This window comes from Martes martes (genome assembly GCF_963455335.1).
Source record: "Martes martes genome assembly, chromosome: 13".
NCBI lineage: Eukaryota > Metazoa > Chordata > Mammalia > Carnivora > Mustelidae > Martes > Martes martes.
The window spans coordinates 987,860-1,009,703 of NC_137901.1; the positions used below are offsets into that span (position 1 = coordinate 987,860).

Genomic DNA, 21,844 nt, shown 5'->3' on the forward strand with positions numbered 1-21,844 from the left:
GTTTATTGAGGAACAGACAAGTCTTGGTGGCTTTTCTGTGTAAGTGGTAAGGATTTCTCATAGTGTTTGACCTTAAGACAAAACAAGAAACTGTGACAGTTTTTTTTTCATTTTCCTTAAACCAAAGTACTATTTATAAAATACTTTACATCTTTTTAAGTTCTCAAATTATAGACAAACCTCCCTAATACAAAATCCTAAAAGTGCAATAGTATAAATTAAGAGTTTGCAACCACAGTATACAAACATTACCTTTTTATTGTACAACTTTGATAACGTGAAGCATGTCCTCACAACCACTTATAATGTTGTGAATAATTTACGGTGACATTTTGTCTGTAACTTGTTCCCAATCGCTGGGCTACAGACCACACTAGGGAACAATTGTCCACATAGCAGCTACAAACATTTAAATTAAAAAAAAAAAAAAGAACAAAAGAACAAAAAAGAACAACCAAAAAAAAAGGCTTGTCACTGACGGGTACTTGCACACGAAAGCATGCGGTCTTTCCCAGGGGGACTTCACAATTTGCCTGCATTGAAAAAACTCACTTATTTATAGTAAAACAAATTCTGCTTTAAAAGAAAAAAATCACACAGCCAGATGTATTCTGCGGTACAAAAGCTTCCTCTAAAGGTGGGGCTGCATTATCTGTTACCCGCATAATCTTAACATTATAAATACTACAGACAAAGGGACGGCCAGAAGACGGCGCTGGGAGAACCCGACCACATCCTCAACAGTCTAAAAGCCAAGTTCAAGTTTCTAACTAACTCGAACAAAACCTTCAAGGGAGTGTCCCTGGGACACGCAGGGGACCCCCCTTCCCCTCGCGGGGGTTATCAGGTTTTGGGAGGAACGAGTGGATGTGGTGTGAGCCCTTTCCGCTCCCAAGGCGGTCCTACAGGACCCCCCTTTTTGATCTCGATTTACGGAACAGCGGGCAGAGTCCCCAGAGCAGTCAGGCTCGCGTGGGAAGAGTACAAGCGTCCAGGACAGCCTTCCAGCAGCCGCACAGGGAACGTGTCTTCTGCTACGGGGACCATTTTCAGGGGAACCGGGGCCCAAGGCCGCGCAGCCTGATGGCCGCCCTTGACGGTGTGCGCGCGGGACGGAGCCGACCACGGCTAGTTAATACCGATCTCCTTGTTATCCTCGATGAACCTCGTGAACGGACGGCTGGCTCCTGCTTCGGAACTGGCTTTGTCCAAACCCACGATGGGCGGACTGCCGCCGCTGCGCACTTTGTCCATCCCGGCGGCCAGAGAACCCAAGGGGGGGAGGGCGCTTCCCCCGAGACTTACGGGGAGCTGGGGAATGCCCCCATTCTGGATGACGGAGATCTCGTTGTTCTTCATGGCGAGACCATTGGTGATGGCTGCAGCATACTGGTTCCAAAAACTCGGGTCAACGTTCATCGCTCGCGCTGCCAGATCCTTCTGGAACATTTCTGAGAACTTCAGGGCGTCGCCCCCCAGCAGAGCCATGGGGTTTTCCACGGACAGGCGGCGGCCGCGCCTCGCGGGGGCGTTGTTCCACATGTGCGTGCCCATGTGCACCTGCGCGAGAGACAGGGAGACACAAGGCACAGGTGAGCCGGCCCAGCTCTGGAGGCGGGGGTGCGTCTGTCTCCACGCGGCCCCCGTGCCGTCGGAAACCCAGCACCGCCGTGTCGGAATCGGTTTCGTTCCCGTTCTCAGCGTCTTATGTTTAGACATGCAATAGCTCTCCTCACACGAGAAGCAAAATCAGTCACTATCTTCATGCACGTTTCTCTCACTTGATGACCTTGACACAGTAAGGTTCCCCCACAGGGTGGAAAGCCCACAGGCCACGGGGGGTTGGGAGGGGGTGCAAAGCTCAGAGGGAACAGAGCATTTTGCCCCTTCTGCCTCTGCTCTGCTCCACGGGACGGCCGTGTACTTGAACTCCCAGCTTTGCTGGGCCCCATGGTCGCTCTCCCCCTGACACGGAAGCGGCCCCTGGGGCACGTGTAGCCGGCTCCTGTCCTACAGGAAGGAGCAGCCACAGGCTTCGAGCCGTTCCCTGTCTTGGAAGAGTGCACCGAGACCCGGGCAGGCGTGTGACGGGGACAGACGGGGGCAAGAGTGCTCCTTGAGCGTGTCGTGCACGCCCCACCTTCTGGGGAGAATGGACAGTGTGGTTGTCATCTTAGGAATCCTACACTGGCCCTCGCGCCGGGAAGCTCCTCACCAGATGCCCGCCGGCCTGTGCTGGCCACCACGTGGGCAAAGGCAGAACCAAGTTCTGGCCCCGGCCCAGGATGCACAGCATTTGTATCTCGTGCGAGTGTTTAAAAAGCCCAGCTTATCTCGTTGTCCCGGTTCCTCCGGATTCAAGACGGCACTGGGCTCTGCGACCGGCCGCCCGGGAGCAGAGCCTGCACGGTCAGCCCCCAACAGGTGGCACAAGCCCCCCACGGGGAGGCCCGGCCCGCTCGGGCAGGTGAGCCCGTTGCTACCGCCACACAGCACGTGCTCCCCGGTAAGCAGGTGCACACATGACACGGTGGGTGGGCACCTGGCGTGTCCACCCCCGGCCACGACCCCAGACTCCTTGGGCCTTACCTTGAGGTTGCCCTTGGTGGTGAAGGCCCTCCCGCAGATGGTGCAGCCGAACGGCTTCTCTCCGGTGTGTGTGCGCTCATGGATCTGCAGGGCGCTGGCCGAGGAGAAGGTCTTCCCACACGACTGACAGTTGTGCTGCTTGGGGGTGCGCCGCGGCGGGGGGGCCAGCATGGGCGCGAGGCCAGGGCTCATCACCGCCTGGGGCCCCGGGGGCGCCTGGACCGCGGACGGCAGCGGCGCGCCCTCGCCCAGCGGGATGGCTTTGCTGTGCCCGTTCACTTCCATTTTGATCAGGGCGGGCGCGGGGCCGGCGACCAGGCTAGGAGTGCTTTGGCCGGGACCTAGGGCAAAGTCGGGGTCACAGAACTGAGAACGCGGCTCGCTCAACGTGTGCGTCAGTAAGTGCTGTTTTAAATTACCCGCAGTGGAGCACCCGCGCCCGCAGACCGCGCAGAGGAACGGGCGCTCCTTGGTGTGGCTGCGGTGGTGGATCTCCAACGCGCTCCTGCACGCGAAGGGCTTGCCACAGACGCGACACACGGTGCCCGCACACTTACCCCGTTCTCTGCTCAGGAACAGCAGGCTAAAGGGGGCCTCCTCCTTGATGGCCGGCCGGCCGGGCGGGGCCGCCGTGAGGTCCAGCGCACCTCCGTTTTCGGGGGCGGGGGGCGGGCTGTCCGGCCTCTCGGTCTTTAGTGGCACCTCCTGGGGCTCCTCCTGGGCGCTGAGGCCCGGGGACTTGGAGGGCAAGCTCTCGCTGTTGCTGTTCATGGGCGACAGGGCGCGTGTGGAGGACGAGGACTCGGACAGGGCCGGGCTGCCCGCGCTCCGGCTCTCCAGGTCGCCCACGGCCGACGACGAGTCGTTGCTCAGGCGGTCGCTGTCCCCGGACCCGTTCTCCAGGGACTTCAGGGCAGTCAGCTGCGGGCAGCTCATGACCGAGTCCATCATCTTCATCTGGTTCTCCAAGGCGGCGATGCTGGAGATGACGGAGGGTGGCGAGGGCGGGCAGGACCCCGCGTAGGACAGCAGCGGCTTGGGCGGGTCGCCGGCGGGCTCCCGCAGCTCGGCGTCGTCCTCCATGGAGTTCTCGTCCGCGTCGTCGTCGTAGCCGCTGAGGGCCTCCGCGGCCTTGTCGTCGTAGGGGAGCTCGGCGTCCATGGCGTCCTGGATGCCCTCGGGCAGTGGCGTGTTGGGGATCTGCCCCCCCATGTGCATGCGGATGTGCTGCTGCAGGACCACCGCGTTGGTGAACTTCTTCTGACAGATGGGGCACGAGTGCTGCACACGCAGGGGTGGCTTGGCCCGGTGCACCCCGAAGTGCGTCTTCAGGTTGCCCTTGGTGGTAAAGGCGCGCCCGCAGATCTTGCACTTGAAGGGCCTCTCCCCCGTGTGCGTCCGGTAGTGCATCTTGAGGGCGCTCTGGCAGCTCAGGACGCGGTGGCAGATGACGCACTGGTTGGGGTCCGTCATCTTCTTGTCGATGTTCTCCACCAGCTGCTGCAGCTTGGACGTCTCGGACGTCTGCATGGAGTCCAGCAGGCCCCCGAAGGGGAACTTGGCCTTGAACTGGTCCGAGCCAGCCGGAAGGACGGGGCTGCACAGGCCCGTGGAGGCGCTGCCGTCTGTCAGGGCGGCCGCCGCGGACGTGGCCGAGACCTGCCCGCTCCCGGGGGCCTCCACTGGCCTGGGGTTCGCGCAGGGGAGGCTCATGGGCTCGGTTTTGGTCAGAGAAGAGCCACCGAGCCCCGGCTGGGGGGACTCGGCTGCCCCCGGGACGCCTGACTCAGAGCTGTTGAGGCCGGGGGACAGGGAGGTGCACTCGCTAGATGCAGGCGAGGGCCGCTGCGGGGAGCGGCTCGCGGGGGTGAGGCTGGGGGAGTCTGCGTAGCCGCCGACCCCAGGGATGGTGGGCGGGAGCTGCAGCCCGACCGACGTGGGCACCGTGGGCAACACGGGTTTGCTGTCCAGCCAGGTGGTCACTGGCTTCTCCGGAGGCAGCGACATCCCGTAGGGGATGCCGGAGCACGTGGGCACGTTGTCCAGGTACTCCGGGACAGGGTAGGGGTTCATCTGGATGTGGGGGTACTTCTCCTTGTGCCTTTGAAAGTGGACCTTGAGGTTGCCCTTGGTGGAGAAGCGGTTCCCGCAGACGTTGCACTTGAAGGGCCGCTCGCCGGTGTGGGAGCGCAGGTGGATCTGCAGGGCGCTGTCGCTGCCAAACACCTTCGCACAGAATCGGCACTTGTGCTTGAAGAAGGGGTCCTCGGCGCTGGCCTTGGGCTCGAACACCGACACGTTCGGGGGCTTGCCCTTGCGGTGCTTCAGGAGGGCCGACAGCGGGTCCAGCGCGTTGGCGGTGGCCGCGATGCTGACCAGCGGGTTGGGGAAGATGACGCTGCTGGCGGAGGTCTGAGGTAGAAGTGGGTTTGGCAGGCTGGGGGCTGAGCTGAGGAGGGGCCCCGGCCCCAGGGCGGGGGGCGTCGAGGCGTTCTGCGGCTGGGAGCTGCTGCTGGGGGGGCCGGCCACCAAGGCTGGGACGGTGGAGGCCGGGGCCGTGCCGGAGGACGCCGGCCCGCTCGCCTCGGCGGGGACGGAGGGGCCCCCACCGGGGACGTGCGGGGCGCTTGCCCCGGAGGCCGGCTGGGACAGGTGCTGGGGGCCCTCGTAGGCAGCCGGGGGGGCAGCGGGGCCAGGAGCCGTGGGCGCGGGGGGGGCCCCGGCCGAGAGCTGCAGGGCCGAGTGGGTGGCCAGCCCCTGCAGCTGGCTGGAGGCCGGCACCGGGGCGCCCGGGGCCGCCGTGGCCGCCCCGGGGTTCAGGGGCGGCCGCGGGGGCTGGCGGTTCATCATGGCCACCTGGGTGCGGATCTGCTCGATGAGCTGCAGCTGCTGAATCTGCTGCTGCTGCAGGGCCACGAGCTGCTCCAGGATCATGGGGATGGCCACCGCCGCGACCCCGCCGCCGGACCCCGCGCCGCCCGCGGCCCTCGCGTTCTGGGAGAACTGCGCCACGGCCACCTTGGTGCTCAGGAGGGTCTCCAGGGTCACGTTGGTGTTTGGCATGCCGTAGGCGGCCACGGGAGCCGGCTCAGGGATCCGAGGTAGAGGCGGCTTCCCCGCGTGCGAGGGGCCCGGGGCCTGGAAGCTCTCGTCCCCCGCGGGCTCGGCCTCCATGGGCTCCTCCTCCTTCTCCGGGGCCCGCGGCTCACCGCCTTCGCCGCCGTCCGCGGGCGCCGGCTCCTCGGCCGCCTCGCTCTCCGTCCTGTCGCTGGGAGAGCTGGCCGGGGAAGGTTCTGGAAAGTGCTCGGACGGCGGGGCCGGCTCATCGTCGCCCACGATCAGCACCGGCGGGTTCTTCGTGCAGCTCTTCTTGTGGTCCAGGAAGTCGGTCCACTTGAAGAACTCCGCGCAGCACTTCTCGCACACGCTCGTCTCCTCGCTCCCGCTTCTGCCCTCGCTCCCGCTGTCCCCATCGTCGGCCCCGTCCCCGGGGACGGCTACAAAAACCAAGAGATTACGTCAGCCGGAGGCTCCTGAGACAACCACCTCCATTTCAAAATTTCGCACATAAGTAAAATCAATATTTTTTATTTTGTACAAATTACCCCACTTCAACGTTCCTGACGTCCCAGAGTGTGTATTCTATGACTCTTTCTAGCTGGCTAATCATTTTCTCAGCACAATCCATCAAATTATGAGGCTCTATCAATTGTGGATACGGCTTCCTAATGAAATTCCATAGAAGCCATTGATTTCCAATATTTTCATACAATCTGCAGCCACCCTGTCTGTTGGGCACAAAGGCAGCTTTCGACGGGCTCATTAGGATTCCCCCTACCATCGGGCTTCCTCATTTCCAGCAAAATTAGAGATGCCTTTGCCAGTTCACTTAACATCGCTAAACTAATCTGTAACCTTTCAAACTCACGTCAGCACCTGACAGGGGAGCCGGCCGCCGTGACTCTCGCAGGGTTGGACCGCGAGATTTATTGTCTTTGCACGGCGCAGAGACATTACGCATTTAATGTAATTCTATAGAACCTTCCAGATCAATGGGCATTTATTTCACGTATGAAACCTCATCTAAATACTTTCATCTGTAAATGTAACAAAGAGAATATAAGCGCTTCTTAACGTCCCTGCTCAGAAAAATCATCTCCCTGACTCCTAGTTCGATCAACCAATCCATCCTGAATGTTCTCAGCTAGCCCTTTGACTCTCCTCACGGACAGGGCACGTTTCTACATTTTAGGATCTGCGAAATGAATATCATCAATATAGTCTGGGCCGAAAATTAATCATGTTTAATACAATTAATTGGCTCTGTCAGATGCAATATTTCTTGGCGAAATGAACCAAAATTATATGTTGTTGTGATTAGCCAATACAGTTCGGCAGTTTGTTAACAAACTAGAAATTATATATTTAAAGTTCATTTATGTTGACATGTTTAACATGAGAATGTTGTAGTCAGACACACTTTTGTACCTATTTTCATCTATTCTCATAGAAAGACTTGGCAAATTATATGCTTGTGCCGTAGTGGAAAACCCTCTAATTGGTTACACATGTTTAATTACCGTTGTAGGCAGCTACTTCCTGACTTCCCGTACCCTCTTGTGCCGAATAACAACCATGTTTAATGAACAATTCTAATTCACACCTGATCAAATAAATGGCCATCCAGGAGCGAGGCATCAGCACACGGGCACATTCCTACCTCCTATTTTTTGGGAGCTGGGATGAAAGGTAATGCCTGGTAATTACTCCGGCTCGATGTGCTGCCGTACGTATTCCTGACTCGTAACTGCTTTTCGTCAACTTACAGAAGGAGTGACGGCAACAAATCAGTTTGAACAGAGACAAATGACAGCTGCAAATCAGCTTTTTGTTATCCTGCACAGTTGAGTGTGAGAACAAAACACCCTCAAGTTTGTGTCCCCACAAATAATTTGCTGTTGTAACATCAACAAATATATTTGCTAAAAAAGTCTCCATATTTCTTCTTTTTTGGGGGGCGGTTTGGAAAAAGAACAACTTGGCACCGGTTTTAGTAGAAAAATCTGATTTTTAAAAAATGAACTGCAAAATCTCTTAGTCCCTCTACTGGGAAAGAAAATAAAAATATTTTTCGAGGCTAGTCAGCTGCTCTCCACGAGGCCATTATTTCCAGGTAATTTATACGTGCCTTTAAAAAAATTATTAGCAGTGTTCAATTAGCATTTTCTTAACTGGCTAAACCCTCTGAAGGGGGAAAGAAGTTAGAGCTTGCGGCCCATAAAGACGCGCTAGACTCTTAAACTAAATTCAGTGCCGAAGATCAGACTGCACGAAGTCTCATTACTGTATAAGGGAGGAATGTAATAGGTGTCTATAATGAGGTTGAATATAGCTGGAAGCAAAGACACAGCTGATTTATACCGCAGATAGGAACATTAACAAAATAAATACTTGCAGTACTTAACTTTGCTCAATGTATGCAAAATCTAATTTTAAACATGCTAAGGTTATAGAACAGGACAAACAGCCCCCCCCCCAAAACAGCAACCAAAAAAACCCACCCCTAAAATCTTCAGGTAAACAGCTTCTGATATAGCAAGTAATCAAGTTGGAATCAATGTTACACTATATCATAACTATTCTAACTAAACAGAACAAAGTATTTCTTAAGTTCTTTTCCAATGTTTAAAGAAACAATATTAAAGCCTTGCCTTCATCTTCTATAGATTTTTATTTTAATACTTTTCAAAGAGAAAAATACCAAGAAATTAAATATTGCTAATTTGTTGAACTATCTTCTACCTTTAACTCCTCAGAGATAAGATGTGTCGTCACAGGCCACGCTGAAGCATTCGCATGGTGGAAACATTTAAAATTTCATGCAATTAAACCCTGTGTGGATCTCATTCAAAGACTGCTTTTTCTTTATGTGGATTATGTGTTAGGGACGATTCACTGAATAAACGCTTACAATAAGGCTGACTGAAAGTGCATTCGGTGCTTGAAAAATTAACTTAATTGTAAATAAATGATACCTTACAAACGAACATTTCCCAGATATGCTGTGTAACAAATATGTGAAACACAGAAATACTATTTTTTTTTCACCATGTTTTTCTCGGAGCTTAAGTGACCCAAACAAACCTCTATTTACTTTCAAGATAACTTTTGACGTTTCCACTGGTTTTTCGTGCGCTAGGACTTTTCGGGTTCGCATCCAAATTCGTGCAAGCTGGGAGGCGTCCTCCCAGGTACTTTCCTTCTCCCACGAGCGGGTCTGCAAACACACAGCTACTCCTCACCTGCAGAAACTGAGCACTGAGCTTCTCAGCCCTTCCTGCCCAATAATGAGCCATTCTGTTTAATGCAGTTATAAATGATAATTACCTAAGCATAATGAAGATACTCTTGTCAAAGCAGAGTACCCTTCCACTTATATTCCTTTAAAATTGAAGCAGGAAAGCAAACCTGCAGAGGAAATTGTGTAAAAATGGCATTCTGGCCACTGGACCTGTTAACAGTTCGTTTATGTTAATGAACCTGACAAGACAATCGTTGGATCTTATTATAAGCAAAGTTTCATAATAAATTTGCCTTTTAAAGCTAAAGCATAGTTTAAAAACTACAATGAATGAAGGAAAAAATTCTTCACATACAATTTAGATTTCTTACTTGGGGCAAATAATTTAGAATCACCACTTTTTCTTTTGTTTAATTAGGATCTGTGCAAACCCAGTCGCACTCACTTGCAAAGATCATTCACCACCAGGCAAGGTAAGAGTATTTCACTATCAAACGTGCAGGTGATTCGCATCCCACGAAAGAGAGAACCGCACATTTCACGAGATGGTCTTAAAAACAATGCATATGAATAAAACCCCTAATATTTCATTATGGAATCGTAATTCTGGTTGCGTGTTTTGAGAATGGCCTTGAACAACAAGCACGACTTCACCTGACTCGCCTGGGAGGAAATAACCCAGATGAGTCCCTCTTCCCAGGGGCCGAGCTCCTAGAAGGAGGACGACTGCGGGACGTCCAGAGGGAGAACAGGGACTTCTGAGGTGCTCAGAACAGGGGGGACATGAAGAAAGTTGTTCTAACTGGCTGTGACAGCGCCTCTCGTTACCACGATTCAGTGAGTACGTGCTGAAATAGCAGCGCCCGTGTTGTTGGTTTTTTTCTTCTTTTTTAAAAACTGCTTTCTATGACAGGGAAGTCCATCCTGGAAAACTCTGAATGCAGTTCCGAGAACTTCTAAGGCCCTTTAGTCCCGCGTTGTTTGACCACATTTCTCCGGATGCACATGCTTGTGGCATCCTTTAGTGAAATTTACATTTTTCAAACTGGCCTTTGTAGTTAGAAGTTATCACATCCATTAGTTAACGTGGCTCACAGTTTTCATCTCAAGGTAAAACGACGTCAGTCGGTGAGCCAAGGTAAGAGGACAACCCCACAAGGGAGAGGGATTTATTTCTAGAGCAGTGGTGGGAAATTCTTTCTGTCTTAAGGGAGGGGCTGGAAAACAAGCATTAGAATCATTATCATTATTGTCTAGGTAATTTATTTTCTGTGTCCTGACCGTTCAAGGACAGGACGGAGAGACCTGGGGTTGTAAACAGGCCAGGGATGAGGCAGGAATTAACAGGGCCCGGCGTCACCAGCACGAGCCAGGGGCCTGCCCAGCACCTTGCCCGCGGCGGCTGTTCACAGGCACGTCTGGGGGACGCCCCCCGCCCCCGCCCCACGGCCAGCGCCCTGCAGATCGGAGCCCCCTGCGGGTCCACGTGAGGAGGAGTGGCTCGGGGAGGACCTCTCCTTGGCTCGTGTCCTCCGTGGCCCAGCCGGGCTTCCAGCCGGGCGCTGCTGTGCGGAGCTGAATTGTTCTCCTGAACGCGGTCAGGAGGAGGGAAGAGACGCTGGGAGATAAAGCTGCTTCAGTTCGCGAGAGGAAACGTGTAATTAGTTCACGGCGGCCCCACACCTGCCATTTCTCCTGAAGGCTTTCAGGCCTTCTCTCACTCCCCCCAAACTCTGGAGCAGGTTCCACGGAAGGAAAACGGGCCCCACGGCCTTCCGGAGAAAGCCTCTAACAAAAGGATACCTTCGAGGGCAGTCTTCAAAATGGATTTCTTTTTCTTCTCCCTAATAAAACACACAGAGAACGTCTACGAAAAACCTTTCTGTTCTTAGGAACAAATCCCTCAGTGTGAGAGGAGCCCCCCGGACGGTTTCCTTTTTCTCTGTTTTAATTCCTGGTCTGTTACATAACGAGCAGGGATCATGTTTTCGCTGGCAACGCACCGCACCGTCTCCAAGAATGACGTGGCGGAGGACAGGAGGGATATTCACGCGCGGGGCGATCTGTCTAAGGCCACAGAGAAAGGCACTGTTGGAATGCGTTTGAGAACATCAGAGACATAAGGGCTCCCCTAAACATTTCCAGCTCCAGCTCGTTTTCAATTTCCTCTCTTGAGGAGGCCGGTGCCGGCGGAAGGACGCGAAGCGATTCCACACGCAGGAGATGGTTTTACCCTTCTGCGGAGCAGCCCCAATGCCCACGGTGACTCCCCTACACTTTTGCTACCTATTTGTTAATTCTCTGCAATGAATAAAAGGAGAAGTGAGACTTGCTCCATATGGGAAAAGGGATGTTAACTTTCCACTTTAACTAGTGACTATAAAATGCCACGTGGGTCTGGGGGAAGGAAAAGGTGCCTGGTGCTTGGCCTTTACCGTCCCTTCAAAATCTAGGGAGCATTTTTCAAATCGTCCTAAATTGTGCGGAGACACTTATTTTCTTGCAAATTAATTCTTTTTAACTCCTTATGATAGCTCTGAATCCCATAAAGAAAGATGAATTATCACACACTGAACCCAAGCTGTGAAACAGGAGGGGACAAATAGAGACCCCTACTGTGTTTAACAATGTAGAAGAAATTCCAGACGCAATAGAAAAATTTTGTCCTCTCCCCAGACCTCCAGGCCTGTGCGCGCGGCGGCGAACAGTGGAGGGCACTCTTGCTATGCGGAACGCCCGCACTGACCCGCACTCGGCTTCCGTCGGCTCAGCGGCCCACATCTCAAATTTGTTAAGTAACGACCACCTGTGGCACAGTCACCAAATGTCTTCTGCTGAGAGCAGTGGCGGTTTCTACTCTGCGTGCTGAAGCACCGGGGAGGGAAAAGCGCGGCTTCCTGCACGGACACATGCAGATGGAAAGCAGCCACGACACCCACGGGTGTGAACTCTGCCTCGACGCCGCCTCGCATAAGATGTTTGGTACGCGCAGCTCCTACGTTTGGATGCCGTGTGGCAGGCACACCCGGGAGGAACGCACACGCATCGCCATCCCCGCCTCCACACACAGAAGCACCCCGAAACAGGTTGGCCATGCCAACCGGTCCCACCCAGATTTGGGGAGCGGGAAACAAGGCCTGTACGGGGCCGGTCTGGCTTAAGATGAGGACGGGCTGGAGTCCCATTGGCCACACGCTGGCCCCCAACGCGCCTCCTCGAAGGTGCCTGCGCTCCAACCCTCGCTCCCGCCAGCCAGTTTTCAAATTCACTTCACGTAAAGATACACAAATAAGCACGGCCATTTACACGTCCAAACACACCTGGGCCCGAACAGCCCAGAGAAGCGGAAGTGCACCGTGTCCAGCGGCAAGGCTCTGCCGAGCTGCAGCCGCCTCGCTCGTGGGCTCCGGGCATGGAATCATCTCCGTTATTTCTCAGCGCCTGTCCGCGAAGTTTACGCACATGCACAGAATCATCTGGCCGGAGCCGCTGCCCGGGCTGCCCGAGCACGGATGGGAGCCCACAGCGGGGCTGCCCATCTGTGCTGGGGAGCGGTCACTCTTGGAGGGAGGACCGGGGAGGCCGGGAACACAGACCAACGGCCGCGGCACCTGCGGGGTTAATTTAACAGTTCACGATATAAGAGCTGCACAAAGGCACCCCGTTCTCTCTTCTTGAAGAACTGCAAACACTTATGCTGAACGAGATGGGCATCAGATACGCCGCGCAGCTCGGAGCCGACTCGGGTCTCCCGTTAACAGATTCAGTGTTAACACTTAATAGAACAGTGTTGAGTCGTGTTGCCAAGGTCAACAGCACAGATGCACTAATTGTATTATGAGCTTGACATCTAGTGGCCACCCCTGGCAGGGCAAAGCAGGCAAAGGTTAAATCAGCTAAGGCCTGTCACGGCGCCTCTAACGACCCACCTTCAGGGAGAGCCAGGCGGAGGCTCCCTCGCTCTGCAGCCCTACCTTCCAGGCCTCGGGCCGGGCTCGGCAGGCCGGCCGGATGCTTTCTGGCAACACAGGGGCCAGGGAGCCGCATGGCCGGCCTGGCCCGACCCGGGCTGACCGGAAAAGACAGGCCCATGGACGACAGGAGGTGGACACCAGGCTGGTGCCCGGCAGGTCTCTGGTGGACGTTTCTGCCGCCGCGAGAGGGTCCCCTTTAATTAACAAACAAATCAATCTTAATCTCTCACGTAAATAGAGCCCATTACGTTATTTCATTATTTCAATTAATATTTTACACTTTCGGTAATGTGACTTGACCTATTTGTTTGCATGGAAATCACACTGACAGTTAACTGCATTTTAAAGCATGAAAGTGTTCAAATTACAAGAGAAAAATCTAAGGTTAGGGCTGCTTTTTTAAATATATAAGTTTATTTAAAGTACTAGGAAAACCATTTTACATAGATTTGACTTCTGATTTCGGATGGACTGGGAAACAACTTCGCGCAGGCTGTCCTTACAGACCTGTCCCAGGCGCAGCAGAGTCAGACCTTGTCTCCAGGGGACGAAGTCAGATACTGCCGTCTTATTCTGGCGACTAGTCAAGAAATCATGTAGGAAAATAAAAACTAACAAAACAAAACAAAACACCCTTCCTGTTATAAATGTTATGCACAAAGTATCCCCTTGAAACAATTCTGCAACATTAAAAGTGCAGAACGTCATGACCAGTGAAGACTTGTTTCCCTTGGAAAAAAAAAAAAAACCACACAAAACCACCAACACAAAAACACACCAAAACACCCGGTGTCGATTCTCACACTTAAGAATGCTAAATTCCAGCCGATGTCCAGCACACACAGCGGACACCCTGGCTGCATCCTGGCTGCGTTCCCTCCCAGTGTTCTCAGAGCTACCTTGAGATGAATGGGAAGGCCTCTTAGAGATTGCGGTTGAAAATGAAATCTGACCCACTTTTGCCAGCATCTTGTGTACAAAAAATAATCAGCTTGCTAAGTAATTCCTGCTGTTGGTACATGCCTTCTTCTTTTTCTGGCTCTGAACAGATCTAAAAATATTGGATTATGCATGTGTTGTGGAAGTTTAAAATGTACATAAACCCCAACTGCTACAGAATCGGTCCTTCTCTGTAAGGTGGGAATTGGCGTGCTTCTTGGCGCCCACCAACTGATGCGTCTTTAAACAGGTTACGTTTTTAAAATGTTATTTTCAAAATAAATATTTGTAAGTTTGTCTCCCCCCCCACCCCGCCCCAGCCCCCCTTAGTTACTTTTCACCTTTCATGTTTCAGAGAAAACAACCTGCCTACCAATGGTAGAAAGTGGCTTCTGTATTGTTTGCTTTTGGAATGCTGAATTGTAAATGTGTGTAGTGTGGGCTGGGGCGGGGGGGGGGTGGTTACTCAAGGCAAACCATGCACATACAGATAAAAGAAAAAAGATCTCTTCACCGAGGGCTGGTGGTCTTCTTTCCCTTAATTTAAACACAGTCTGTGCAGACCACTGGTAAATTCTTAAATCACATGCTTACCACATTTAAAAGGATTTTTAAGATAGCCATACAACTGTAAGTTGGCAGAAAATAAAAACACACTTTGAAACAATTAGTGCTAACAAACAAAATACAGGATGGCAAATTGTTTTAAGTTATAGTATCTTTTTGTTCTTCCTTATTCTTTGTAATGACAATAAAATACATCTTTATTAAGTTGTATTTTATACAACAAAGGGCAGTAATAGCACTTTTTAAAAGTTCTTAGTAGGAGTACAAGTGCTGTTCTGTCAGAAGTTTTAATTAATTTTTCTTAGAACAAAAATACTCAGATGGCTCAAAAAATTTCATTATCCCGTGGCGTGCATTTAACTGAATTCTAAAGCTGCATCACATTTATTTCTAAATTTTCAGACAAGAATGAAATAATCTGTGATTTTAAACGATGGTTCTTACAGAGAAAGTAAGTCTCAGGCATCCTTCAAATAAAATTTTACAACAGGATAACTTTAGAACTTAACACAAACCATTATTACTTTTTCTCATTGTAGCTACGTCATCATATTTCATTTCTGCCATGATAAGGTTTGGGTAACGCTGGCACTGTTTTTTGGACAGCCACGAATTCATTGCCTGCCTAAAAACCAAAGCCTGAGAAATAGTCGTTTCTATATTTTTAAGAACTGATCTCTTTCTACTGTAAATTAATGTGACTGTGCATCCCTGCCCTCCCCCATATTGTACTAAAAATTGTCCATGTGTTTGTGTTTCATGACATTATCAATAGCCTTCAATTTCACTTCATGCGTCTACTGCTTTAATTAATATGTCACGCCCAAACTGATACAAAAGAACTATTTACTTTGTCTCTAAAACACTGTAAACTAACTTAGCCCTCTTAGAACTCCATGCACAGTCTGTTTCTTTCCATTGCATTTAACAAAATTACAATTTTGAGAATATCTGATTCATGCTGGAGGCAGGGAGTTTTCAGAACCCTTTCTCTTAAAAAAATTTTTTGGTTATCTTACTAATGACGATCAGCACGACCCCACATCCACAAGCATTCCTCGACTGAACAGAGAACAGAGTATCTTTTATACTCCATGAACAATCAGCTTCAGAATAATTAAATCAGAAAGAACTATTTTTTAAATAGTTTGCCTAAAGTACCTTTAAAACGATCCAGGAAACATACTACTTGACTAGGGCTCAGCCCCAGACAGGCTATTTCTGGCCTGTTGCAAAATCTGACCAGGAACTGTGGCAATATCTTGATTACAATTCCCAACGACTGCGAAAAACCCAAGCTTGACAAACTTTAATCCTACGATGGGTAAAAAAAACAAAACAAAACAAAACGCACACCCTGAATATGCTTCACCTCTAAGTAAATTCAGTAACGAGAGGAATTCAAAAGAGAACTTGTAAATAATTTACTCCATCTAGGTTTTCAAATACAGGCTACCTATCCCTCAACATGTTTACACGATTAGGCTCCCCACGCTCGCATTTCTGACGTGAAATTAAAAATGAATAGCAGGGCCTCCGCTAGTTAATTGTTAAATACGAGGGGTTTTACTCTATTAATTAAAATATGCTTTAATAAAAGGAGACATTGCACATTTTGATAAGGACCCTACAAAGCTGAGAAGTATTTACATTGTTGCATTTTGGGGCGGCTGTGAAAGCCGATTTTAAGCCATTCAGAAGCCACAATAATAAAGCTTTAAAATTCCTCACTGGGATGCAATGTAGTTCTTTTGAAGGAAAGACTGTCTTTCTCATTCGGCAGAAATAAATCCATTCATTTGATCATGTAGTCATTGAGGGCGATACAAAACAAACCAAGTGTGAGAAATTCTATGTGATGAAGTAAACAAAACAAAAAAAAATCCATTTCCATGACAAAAAGATTCTTTGTCCTTAATCTACCCACCATATGCAAGCGTTTCTTTTTAGCATATCTGCTGTTCTAATCTTGGGTGACTAGGGCTGCAGATAAGACTCCCCACCTCCTCAGCGACAAAAAGAACGGAGGACTTCACTCGTTTTATTTAATTCACCAACTCCCACCGCGTGATAAGCGTCTCCTCCCTTCCCCGTTCCGACGTGCACACATACCTGCTTTGCCAAACTTTGCGACGCCGTGTGATAAACTCTTACACTCCTTCTGTTCGTGTTTGTGCTTTTTTGCTCGAGTCTCAGCGAGCAAAGACGCGTCCCCGCCCCGCCACAACTCACGACCCGCTCGTCCGCAAAGTTGGGCGGCCTGCGTTCTCCAGCAGCTGCGGTCGGAGCTCGGCGCGGCGCGGGCGGCCCGCGTCCCGGCCGCCCCCGGCCGCCCCCGGCGCACCCTGGGGACCCGCAGGAGCGCGGGCGGCAAAGCGCAGCCCCGGCCGGTCCCCTGCTCGCCCGCCTCCCGCTTCCGCGGAGCCTACCTTCCCTTCGGGATGCGGAGGGAGCTCCAGGCAGCCGACCGGCCGCGGAGGTGCCGGGGCGCATCCGAGAGAACAGGAAAGGCCCGAGGAAACTTGGAGCCACCAGGAACGTGCCGGGTCCTACCGCGTGCAAGGACCACCCCCACGCCGCGGCGGGGCTCGCCCGGCTTAATTCCCAAGGCGGCCATTAGAAAGGCCAGGCGACGCTGACTTCCTAGTCGCCTCGGAACGGGATCCGGGCTCGTCCGCACGCCGGGACCTCGCAGGCTGCACGGCCCGCGGGGCACACGAGGCGGCCGACAGCCGGCCGGGGTGGGGGGCAGGCCGGGGGTCAGGGCAGCGGCCCCGCTCCGAGCGCGCACCGCCCCGGGGCCCGGCTCCGAACAAAGCTGCCCGGGCGGCGGCCTCCCCGGCCCGCGTCCGGCGGTCGGTGAGCCCCGGACACGACCCCGCTGCCGCGCCAGCCCGGGGGTCGCGCGGTCGCCGAGGCCCGGCCCAGGGTCCGCGCGCGGGGTCCCGGGAGGCCAGCGCGGAGTCGGCGGCGCGGCCCCCCGCGGCCCCCCCCCCGACCCCCACCGCCTGCCCGGGCAGCTCGGGCCCCCAGCCGGCCCGAGCCCCGGCGCGTCCGCGCGCTGCGCCCCAACTCCGAGCAGCCGAACCAAGTTTACTTGCCCGCAACTCCGCGCCGCGCGCTCCGGGGAGGACCGGGGTCCCCGCGGCCGGCCTGCCGGGGCCGGGCGCCGCGCTCCGGCTCTGGGACCAGCAGTTCCCCCCAGCCCGCGGCGCCCCGCGCCCGACCCCCGCCGACTCGACCCCCGCGGCCCCTCACCGTGCTCGGGAGCCCCGTCCGGCGGCGGCAGCTCTTCGTCCGACTTGAGGTGCTGGGGCTTGGCCTGCTTGCGCCGAGACATGCTGCTAGCGGCGCGCGGGCCCCGAGCGGGACATCGGCATCAGCGGGGCGGCCGGCGGGGACGACACGGGGCGCGGGGCGCGGGGCGCGGGCGGCGGCGGCGGCTGCGCGGGCCGCGCATGGGGCTGAGCAATTAGGCTGGTGAATAATGCATGGCCATTAGCGGCGGGCCGCGCCGATTGGCCGGTCTCCAGCGGACTCGGCGGCCTATGCAAATGAGGCCGCGCTCGCAATTAGCGGCCGCGCGGGGCGAGGGGCGCCTGCGGGACCCGGCGCGGCGGCGCTCACATCTCGGCCCAGGCGGCCCGGCGGCTCGGCGCGGGCGCTCCTCCGGGCCCGGGGCGGCGGGCGCGGGGCGCGGCGGCCGCGCTGCCCAGGGCGCAGGCGGCAAACTTTGGCGGCGTCCGCGCGGCGCCGTCTCCGCCGGCGCGCCGGGCTCGCCCCTTTATAGAGAGTCTGCGCCGCCGCCCGCGCCCTGCGCGCGCCCCCCCGCCGCCCGGCCGCCCCTCCCGGAGCGAGCGGCCGCGGGCAGGGCTCCGGCCCGGCGCCTTTGTCTCGCCGGCCCGCTCGGGCGCCGCGCCGCCTGCGCTCCGGACGCGCGGGGCCGGGCGGCGGGCCGGCTCGGTCCTCCGCGGCGGGTCTGACTCGGCCGCGCGCGGGCTCAGGTGCCCCTGCCTGCGGACCGTCTCTCCTCTCCGGGCTCGCGTCCTCCCCGCGGGCTCCGCCGGCGGCCGGCCGGCTCCGAGGCTCGCGGCCGGAGCGGAGCGGAGTGCGCACGCCGGGGTGGCGGGACTTCGGCAAGACCAACTTTCCGGTTCGGAAGCGGCGCGGGCCGCGCGGCTCCTCCCCTCCCCTCCCCGCGCCCCCTCCCCTCCGTCCCCCTGTCTCCCCGCCCCCCCCCCCGGGGCCCCTCCGACTCGGAGCGCCCGCCCCGCCCGCCGGGCCTCCCCGCCGCCAGCGGCTCCTTAAAGCCAACGGGAGGGAGGGGGACGGCGGGGCTCCGGTGTCTCCCCCCAACACACACACTAGCTCCCCTTCCCGACGGGGGCAGGGCCGGGGCGTATGCGGAGTGGGCAGGGGGCGCAAGGTGCCCCGAGGTCACGCGGCTCAAAGTTCCAAGTCCACGAAAGTCTCGCGCGCGGCCCGCCGCGTTCTAGGACTTTCGGGAGTGACTGGGGGAGGGGGTGGTAGGTAAGGGGGTCGCGCGCGTCTGACCCGGCCCCGCACCCTCGGGCGGCCTGTGCGGCGCGCCCCCGCACGCCCACCCACCCTTCGCCCGCGCTCACGCACGCGCCCTCGCACCGCGCGCGCGCCCCACCGCCCCCGTGCACACTCTCGCGCGTGTCCTCGGTCCCCGAGCGGCCACCAGGATGTGCCCCAGGCCCTGGCGCCGCCCGCCAGCCCCTGTGCGCCCCTTGTCCCAGTTTCTGTTTTTTCATTTCCTAAATTTCTTATTTTTGTCCTTACAAGTGGCCCTGTGTGGTACGAAGCTTTGGCACAGATGGCCTCCCCAGTGTCGTGCGCTGGGGGGATGCGGGCGGCGACTCGCCAGCCCCGAGCGCACGGAGGGCTGCGAGCTCCTCGAGTGGCTGGGGGTGGGACTCTGCCCGGCTGCGGGTCCCCGCCCCCCCCCCCCCCCCCACGGGATGGACCCCGACCCTGAGCTGCTCGCCCGCCTCTCCGCGGGTTTCTTTTCCGTTCTAGAATCTTCTCGATTTCCAGTCTGCGTTCTCTCGCCCGACTCTAATTCAGTAAGTTTCACGAAGCAACAGCTTTGGGCTCCAGGAAAGCGCAGGAAAATCCGAGAGAGGAAGGAAGCGCACAGGTCGGCGTCGCCTCCAAAGACCACCCCCGCCGCCACATTTGTCCCCCTCAAAACAACAACAACAACAACAACAAAACCCTTAAGGTTGGTTTTGTTTTGCTTTTCAGTGGCGGGCGTATTCATTTGGGCGATTTTGGTTTTGAAAAGGAAAAAAAGGCAAATAAAAGATGTTTGAAGTCTAGAGTTGTTCGCCCCACACTACCCTTTTATGGTGAAGCTGGGCGGGGGGGCGGGGGGCTTCCTTATATTGCCATTATCCTGTGAACTTCCGCGAATGTCTCGAGCATTTGGGGACGCTCCTGCGCCCGGCACTGAGCTGCAGCGAAAAGTTTGCAGGCTGCAGCCGGGGCTTTGGGGCAAGGAGAAGCGGGGGTGGGGGGAGAGGAAGGGAACGTGTCTCGGTGAGGAGGGGGCGGTTGTAGCGAAAGGAAGTTTCTTGCAGAATTTACAGGACCGGCCAGAGTTGGGGGAAGTCGCAGAGTCACTGCAGAAAGGTAGATTTCCCTGACGTCTTTCTAGAAGAGAAAGAATGCAAAAGCACTCATCGGTGGGTGAGACCCCAGATTAAAGGTGCACTGCTTTGGGGGACCTGGTTAATTTTCTTTTCTTCTTCTTCTTCTTCTTCTTCTTCTTCTTCTTCTTCTTCTTCTTCTTCTTCTTCTTCTTCTTCTTCTTCTTCTTCTTTTTAAATCCACACTTTAAGACGAAGAAGAAGCAAATGTAGGTTCCCGCAGCGTTCGAAGCCTTTCAGAGGAAGCCGGAGCCCGGCTACCCCACAGCCTCCTGGCCCCCACAGCACCGACTCCTCCTCCCCGGTTACTCTGTGAGCAGCGACCCCCACCTTTTTTGTTCTTAAGGCCATTCGTCCGTCTCCCCCTGCCCCCAGCCTCTCTCCAACACACCGGCACGATTTTCCTAGGTCTTTATGGGACTTCCAAACACAACTGATTTAATTTTTGTCAACTTGGTTTGCTTTCTACGAGGTGTGGTCTTGGAGAGGCTCTCTGAGGTTCCTCCCGCGGAGGCCAGTCTGAGACCCCGGCCCAGTATCTGTAACAGCAAGCCCTTGGACCGCAGAGGTGTCGCACAAGGCGAGCCGAGCTTCGTAAGGGAAGGTGCCGCAGGCTCTGCGTGGCGCTGTGGTGGACAGTGGCTCACGGCGAGCGGGCGCGAACGCCAGACTCGCAGCTGCCCCAGCCTGCCTTGCCCGGTGTGAGCACTGGTCCCCACGCGGGCGTGCAGGGTGGAGTGGGCTGGGGGGAGTGGCGGGCTCCACACCGCCCTCTGAGCGCACTGCGCTGGGATTTCGTTGAGAAAATCGAGCAGAGATGGAGGAAAGGGTCAGGGAGAATATGAAACGAGAACCTTCGCAAATTCCACGCCAGGGCTCTAGTGGTGCGGATCAGTGAATCCGAGGTGCACCCTTTTAAAAAATCGACTGGGGTAAACACGATCAATATATATATATTTAAAAGGTCGAAAGCAAAAGGCGCATTACCTCCTCCCTTACCTGTTCTGCCTTTCTTGGCTCCCCACCGAGATGTGAAACTTTCCTTTAATTGTTTTAATGCAGTGCGGCCAGTTTTGATGAAAGCGTACATATTTTAAGCTTGAGTCACAACAACAGATTTATTGTGAGGTGACAGCGTGTCAACAGCATATTTTCACAGATGAGGGACAGGATTATCCTCCAGTCGTGCCTAGATTAAGGGCAAGCACCGGAATGTGTGCCTGAGGTACAGACACGGACTCGGACATGCAGAACTCATAGACCCACCGTCACGTGACCGCTGCCTATTAAAATATTGTAATACCTAAATACTATTGCAAAAACAAGTTGCTTTTCTTCTCTATAATTAAATCTAATTTGTTAATTGTCTTTCCTCTTGCAATGTTGTTTTCATCTTATTGAGGCGACACGTTATTATTTTGTCTGCTTAATAATATTATTTACAAATTAATACTGTAGTTTTTACATTAGTGGAACATATAATTAGATGTTTGATTTTAATTTGTATCATTTATTCAGATAAGACAGAAAGCCTATCTGCAAGATGGATTTGACAAGGGGAGGTTGAAGAGTCGGTTCTATTTCCACATCCCAGCTTAGGGAAGCTACCTGGCCCTCCGTCCCCAGAGCGCCCTTTACCTGCGGTGCATTTGATACTCTGTCATGCGCTTATTCCCTAGCCAGTTGATACAGAAAAAGTATTAAAGGATTACAGCTTTATTTTCTGTCTCCTTTCATGCACCCCTCCCCCTCCAAATCAAAGTTCTCTTGTCACTGGCCTTCACTCCTTTCTCTCTGGT

General features: G+C 54.4%; 1 protein-coding gene across 2 annotated transcripts; it reads right to left on the reverse strand.

The window, feature by feature from the left end:
- Nucleotides 1-1,128: 1,128 nt before the first annotated feature.
- On the reverse strand, nt 1,129-17,710 carry SALL3 (spalt like transcription factor 3; the record flags this gene model as incomplete). Of its 2 annotated transcripts, XM_080820974.1 has the most annotated exons (4): nt 1,129-1,560; nt 2,590-2,930; nt 3,147-6,086; nt 17,629-17,710. In XM_080820974.1, the coding sequence occupies 4 exons, from the start codon at nt 17,708-17,710 to the stop codon at nt 1,129-1,131; spliced, it is 3,795 nt and encodes a 1,264-aa protein (XP_080677100.1). The 2 variants fall into 2 exon arrangements, with proteins under 2 accessions (XP_080677100.1, XP_080677099.1); XM_080820973.1 differs by having other exon boundaries at nt 2,590-6,086.
- Nucleotides 17,711-21,844: the final 4,134 nt, after the last annotated feature.